General features: G+C 64.8%; 1 protein-coding gene across 1 annotated transcript in view; it reads right to left on the reverse strand.

The window, feature by feature from the left end:
* Window positions 1–5: 5 nt before the first annotated feature.
* Window positions 6–6,816, reverse strand: part of CSRP1 (cysteine and glycine rich protein 1) — a gene marked incomplete at its 3' end in the record, with an annotated part of 7,247 nt that continues 436 nt past the window's right edge. Inside the window, exons 2-5 of the mRNA XM_015559888.1 lie at window positions 2,872–3,040; window positions 1,685–1,814; window positions 347–440; window positions 6–52 (exon numbers count right to left, since the gene is read on the reverse strand). Coding sequence (XP_015415374.1) covers window positions 6–52; window positions 347–440; window positions 1,685–1,814; window positions 2,872–3,040 — 440 coding nt within the window. The remainder of the gene's footprint in view (window positions 53–346; window positions 441–1,684; window positions 1,815–2,871; window positions 3,041–6,816) is intronic.

Consider the following 6,816-nt stretch of genomic DNA (forward strand, 5'->3'; position numbering starts at 1 on the left):
GCTCCCTGCCCGAAGCCGAAGCCCTTGGGCCCGAAGTTCTTAGCGTAGCATCCTGCGGAGAGAGAGACCCCTGCAGACACGCCACCCGAGGCCCCGACGTCCCCGCACCCCACCTCTGCAGCTTCCCACCCCACAGCGAGGAGGGTCCTGGCCCCGCCCTGCCCATCCCCCTCCACAGAGAGGACAGCCTCAGCCAGCCCAGCCCATGTGCCACGGGGCTCTGGCCAGGCCTCCCTCTGGGCTGTCTCTGACCCCAAGGCCAGGGGTCGGTTTACATGGAGCCAGGGCATTGCCATCCAGCCCCCACCCTCTGGGCCTCCGGGCCGACACTCGATGCCACACCCACCTTTGCAGTAAATCTCGCCGTCCTTGTCGGCCAGGGTGGTGGACTCCAGGCCTTTGCCGCACTTGGCGCAACGGAAGCAGGACTTGTGCCAGGACTGCGGGGGGAGGGAGCCCACCGTTAGTGCTGCCCCCGGGGACGAGGGTGACCCCAGCCCAGGGGAGCAGGGTCTCCTGCAGGCCAGGGCCCTGTTGCAGGCCAAACTGCACCCCTTCCCCACCCTAGTGACCGGTGAGCCGGCCGAGCCTCCTCCAGACCTGTGGGGTCAGCGGGGTGGGCACGGGCTTGCCCAGGCCCTGCCCTTACCAGCTGCACGGCCTCAGCCACTTCCTCCTCCGGGGCCTCTGCCCACCTGGCAGAATGAGCATGGGAACTAGGTACGCGGGGGCTGTCTGACCTCTGACCTTTATAACGGGGGGCCTCGTTTGCCCAAAGGCTGTCCCCTCTTGGAGAAGGAGCTGGCGGTCCCCCCGCTCCCAGCAGCCTTCCTGGTGGGATGGCCTGGCCAGAGGGGCCCTGAGCCAGTGGCGCCTGGTGTGACTCTGGAAGGAGGACGGGCCTGTGACATGCCCTGCACTTGGCAGGAAAGGCCCACAGAGGAGCGGGGTGGCGGGGGGGGGGGACCCCCGCACAGGGCCCAGGGGGCAGCCTGGCCGGGACGGAGCCGCTCGGGCTGGAAGGCCCCTCAGAGACCAGCTCCAGCAGCCCCAGCCGTGCAGGCTCAGGGGTGGAGGTACAGACGGCCCTGCAGGAGGCAGGCGGCACCAGGCCCGACAGAACCAGGCCTTTTAAGGGCAAAGAGCCTCCCTCAGCGCAGCCCCCGTCCCGAGCTGGAGGCGAGGGAGCAAACTGGACCGACTCCGATTTCCTGGCCGCCAGACCTCTGCACGCTGCCTCCTCCTCCCAGCGACGGAGACACGGGAGGGGGGCCCCCCAACCCCCCAAACCCCCAACCCCAGCCCCTTCCCAGAGCCCTGCCCAGAGCTCTCCAAGCTGGAGGAAAACAAGAAATTAGCAACTACTGCCCGGCCCTTGTGGCTCAGTGATTGAGCGTCCACCTATGAACCAGGAGATCACGGTTCGATTCCCGGTCAGGGCACAGGCCGGGGTTGCGAGCTCCATCCCCAGTGGGGGGCGTGCGGGAGGCAGCCGATCCATGACTCTCTGTCATCACTGATGTGTCTATCTCTCTCTCCCTCTCCCTTCCTCTCTGAAATCAATAAATTTTTAAGAAAGAAAAGCGACAGCGGACGTGCCAAGTCCCGGAACCCACGTGTCCGGACGGTGCGTCACGGACCCGCCTCCCCTCTCCCCTCCCATGACACGGGGTGGCCACCTTACCTTCCCGGCACCGATCACCTTCTCGGCGGCGTAGACGGCCTGGCTGCAGCGGGGGCAGCGCTCAGAGCCCCCGATCTTCTGGGCGAACTTGGAGGCGTTGGGGTTGGTGGTGGGCCTGTGGCCAGGCGCCCTGCAGGAGGGAGGACGAGGTGGGTCTGCATCGCGTGGGCACGGCCCCGCCTCCATCTCACACGGGGTGGGCAGGGGGCAGGTCTCCGAGCCGGTGACAGGGCCAGGGCCGTGGGGAGCTCTTGGGTGGTCTCCCATGTCCCTGACAGGGACACCCAGGGCCCCACCATGTTATGCTATTTCCCCGGAAACACCCTACGGCCCCCAGTCGCCTGGTTACCAGGGGGAATCATCTCACACCTCGTCACTGAGATCCGCCCACTTCGTCCCCATTCCCGCCATCTGTCCGCTCTCGGACTGTTTCTGGGACGAACGTGCTGACCAATCATTTCCCCTGGGTCACGACCTGGGCTGGCACGTGGCAGCTCATTCCTCCCGTCAGTCATTTCCGTCTGTCCATCCCCCGGAGCCGAGGAGCCGGCCGGGGTGACTGCGGACGGATGGGACCACTGACAGCAGGTCAGGGGTCAGGGGTCACCGGGTGCCGGGGACCTGGTGGCAGACACCCTGCGGCATTCCCAAGGGACAGATGGCAGAGGCCGGCCTGGCTCAGACCCTCACCGGCTGGGGACCCCGGACAAGTCCCTGACACTGGGCTGAGTTTTCTCATCTGTGAACAGGGGCCCGGCCGGCGTGGCTCAGGGGTTGAGCGCCGACCTAGGAACCAGGAGATCAGGGTTCCATTCCCGGTCGGGGGCACACGCCCGGGTTTCGGGCTCCATCCCCAGGGTGGGGCGTGCAGGAGGCAGCCGATCCATGATCCTCTCTCACATCAATGTTTCTCTCTCTCCCCCCTCCCTTCCTCTCTCACATAAAAACAGACACATATAAAAACAAGGGGGACATGGGACTGAGTCCTCCCGGGGGGCCTCCCTCCCAGTTCTAACCGGCCACATAGGGAGGCGCCGGCCTGGCTACTTCCCCCGGGACCCCAGCTCCTCCGATGGGCCTGGCACTTTGTGGGGGCCCCTCGAAGACCCTGGAAATCGGCCTTTGGAGCCGTCGATGCCTAACTAGCAGCGGCTGAGTGTGTCTGGGGGGGGGTCTCTGGTACTCACTCCTCGTGCCGGATGCCCAGCGACTCCCCCTTGTCGGTGCTGAGCGTGCCGGCGCCCTGCCCGTAGCCGTAGCCCTTGGGCCCGTACTTCTTGCCGTAGCAGGACCGGCAGTAGATCTCCTCGCCGTGCACGGCCACGGTCGTGCTGTCCAGGTTCTTCTTGCAGACCACTGCGGGGGGCGGGGGGACGGAGCGCGTGAGGCCCCCACCCAGCCCTCGCGCCTCCCCCGGTTTGGAGGAGGCAGCAGCCAGGCTGAGCCCGGCCTCAGGGAGCCGGGGAGGACTTCACTCTGCCCACGAGAGAGAGATCACGTGTCCCGGGTCCGACAGGAGAGGAGAAAAAAGACAGGAAGGAAGAGAAGGGCGGGGTGTCCCTGCTCCCAGCACTGGGGTCCAGGGGGGACCATCTGTGTCGACTTGGGGGGCGGGGGTGCAGGTGAAGCCATGCGCCCCAAAGGGAAGTTTAGTATTTATTTATTATTATTTTTTAAAACACATTTCCTTTTTTTTAAAAAAATATATTTTTATTGATGTCAGAGAGGAAGGGCGAGGGAGAGAAACAGCAACCAGGAGAGAGGATCATGGACCGGCCGCCTCCTGCACGCCCCGCACTGGGATGGAGCCCGCAACCCGGGCCTGTGCCCTGATGGGGAATCGAACCCTGACCACATCCTGGGCCAAGAAGACACCTTGAGGAGCGGGAGCACTTGGGGGTGCTGATGGAATGGGGGGGTGGAGGAGTGGGGAGTGAGAAGGGGAGGCCCTGAGGGGGTGAGTGTGGGAGGTGGGCAGGACAGGGCTCTGGGAGGGGGAGCAGGCAGAGCAGAGCCCGGTGGCGGCAGCTGTCAGCAGGATCCAGAAGTCGGGGCTCAGTCCGCACGGCAGGGAGCCCCTTGAGGACCCACTGCAGGCCCAGGGTCCCCTCTGGCTGAGCTCCCAGGGGCGCCTGCGGGGGAGACCCGTGGGAAGAGACCCCTCCTCCGCCCGCTGCCTGCCGGGTCCTGGAATTCCCAGTTCATTCAGGGTCTTACAGGAAGCCGGTCCTGACTTCCCACCCTAGAAGGGAATGCTGGAGGCCTTGGCCTGCTGTTCCCTGCGTCCGGAGCCAAGCCCCAGGGAGGCGGCCGGGAGCTCCGTATTTGGGCTGCCCCGAGCGCTGGAATGAGGTGGGGATCTCGAGGGCAGGACAAGAGGGGCCTTATTTAGTCTGGAGTCTCCAACCTGGGGCTCAGAGGGACAGGGGCCGGCCCTTTAAAGGCAAGAGGGGGCCCGGTTGCAAGGAGCCCAGCTTTAAACCTCCTGGGAGGGAGGGAGGAGGGTGGAGGGAGGGGGGAGGGGACAGGCAGGGCTGCTCTGGTGCTTTCTGTCCTCCCCAGGAGTTTGAAGGGACAGTCCGTGGGGCACGCCGAATCCCGGTACTTAAGGAATGTCCCGGAACCAAATTAACGTCCTAGGACAAGAGCTGAGGAAGCGGGTCCCCCACCGAGGAGCTGAGCACTCCTGCCAGCTGATCACATGTGGTATGCACCTACTGTGCGCGACACACCTACTGTGCGCGACACACCCACTGTGCGCAACACACCTACTGTGTGCGGCTACAGGAGCCCAGAGCAGGCCCCCTCCATCCCTGCTCCCGTGTCAAAGGCCACGCTCCCCGAGTGCGTCTATTGCTCCATCCTGCCTTCCTGTCCGTCCCAGACCCAGAAAGGGAATGTAGGCGCCACGCCGAGCCAGACCGGAGTGGTCAGGGGGACTCACTGGGGACACACTCGGGCCTGGCCAGCCGGGAGCTACGCCCCTTCACGCCAGCCCGGCCCAGGCCCCGCGGCCTCTCTCTTCCTTAGAAGGGAAAGTCCTGCGACTCTGTGGGTTACTCTGAATTCCTGAGCGCGAGCTGGACGCGTTTCGCGGCCCGAGGAAAGCGACATCCTCTCCATTCCATCCCCGAGACCCCAGGGACCTGAGCCGCTCCCCACGCGGGGCCGTCAGCCTCACAACACCCCCTCCAGCCCTGCTCCACCCCCTGACTTTATTTTATTTTTAATATATATTTTATTGACTTCAGAGAGGAAGGGAGAGGGAGAGACAGAAACATCAATGAGAGAGAATCACGGACCGGCTGCCTGCCGCACGCCCCCCACTGGGGATGGAGGTGCCACTTGGGCATGTGCCCCGACCGGGAATCGAACCGTGACCTCCAGGTTCCTAGGTCGACGCTCAACCACTGAGCCACGCCGGCCGGACCACACGGCCTGAATTGCACAACTGTTTCTAATCGTCCACACCTCCTCACGCCCTCACCCCTGAATTCCTGACTCCCCTCCACTGCCTGCCCCGCAGCCACCCCCACAGGCAGGAGGGCAGGGGGGGATGGGAGGCGGGGAGGGGATGGGGATTGGCCACAGCTGGCCTCCTGGTCAGTGATTAAGCAACACGGGCCCCTAGCAGCCCAGACCCTCATCCTGGCCAACCCCGAGCCCTCTCGGTCGCCCTGAAAACGTAAGCGGCCTGAACATTCCTCGGGAAGTGAGCTGCTGCTGATAAGACGCGGTAGTTGGCAGGCAGACCAGGGCTTGCTCGCTCCTCATTCATCAGGCCCTGTGGCAGGGGCGGGGCCTCTCCATCCACCAGGGGAGAGGCCTGGCGAGCAGGTGGCCCAACTGGTTCCCACCTGGGTCGCAAGGCACCTGGGACGGAGACGCCCAGACTCTCGGAAGGGTGCTTCCTGTGACGCCGGAGGAGGGCCGGGGGCTGGGTCTCCGGCCCCTGCGGGGTCTCCTCTGTGACCCCGTCTCCCTGAGGTCCCCTGCGGAACACTCCCTCTTCCTTTAGATGCTTCGCTTCCCTAGCTCCTGGCGTTGGGATCCCCCACAACAGCCCGGCGTCCTTGTCTCCCAGGAAATGGCAAGAAAACTCAGCCCGAGAGACGTGGACTAACCTGCCCACCACCACACAGAGGTTAAGGCCGAGTCCTGGCCCTGCCCGGCCGGCGTGGCTCAGTCGTGGAACGTCGACCTATGAACCAGGAGGTCTCGGGGTTTGGTTCCCAGTCGGGGGTGTACAGGAGGCAGCCGATCCATGATTCTCTCTCTTCATTGATGTTTCTCTCTCTCTCCCTTCCCCTTACTCTCTGAAGTCAATAAAAATTTCTATATATATGAAAGCCTAATATGCAAATTGTCCCCTCGGTAGTTCAATCGCTTGCTAGGACGTGCGCTGACCACCAGGGGGCGGCGCGGAATGAAGGAAGACCCGGATTGGCCCTGCTCGCCGGCCAGGCCTAGGGGCCCTACCCTTGCACGGATTTTGTGCACTGGGCCCGACACAAACCCCGACCACAGGACTGGCTGAAACCTGGGCCACCCCAGCGTCCCCTCTGCCCACCCTCCAGGGCAACCTGTCAGCTGAAGCTGTCACCTCCTCAAACCCAGATCCTCAGCTCCGATCACAATGAACTGGGGACGCCTCCCCAGGCCGTCACCTCCTGGGAGCTGGGAAAACACCCCCGGGCCCCGGGGTGCCAGCCAGCAAAGGGGAGCAGGCAGGGTCCCTGGGCACCCGAGGGCCCCCGACCCCTGGGTGTCCGCTGCCCGCTCCGCTGGTCCCACTGGGAGGGGAGTGAGCCCTACTCTGGGCTGTCGGGAGCGGGTACCGAGGAGCTGGGGTTCCCCGGGGCCTGTCCCAGGCGGTGGGTGCAGGCAGGGAAGTGACCGAGGTGAGGGCTGGCCCAGAGCGGGGGGAAGGGGCAGCCAGGGGTGCGGCTGGCGGGGCCTCCGCACCAGGGATAACAATCGGCCCCCCTTCCTCTTCCAGGACACGGGATTGTGGCAGAGAGAGAAAGGAGAGAGCGAGTGGAAAGTTTTCCTAACCGCGTCTTCCCAGCCTGGCACGCGGCCCACGCCCGCCGCCCCCTCCAGCCCTGGCCCTGGCCTGTGTCGGCTTGGAG

This window comes from Myotis davidii, unplaced genomic scaffold, assembly GCF_000327345.1.
Source record: "Myotis davidii unplaced genomic scaffold, ASM32734v1 scaffold1915, whole genome shotgun sequence".
Classification (NCBI taxonomy): domain Eukaryota; kingdom Metazoa; phylum Chordata; class Mammalia; order Chiroptera; family Vespertilionidae; genus Myotis; species Myotis davidii.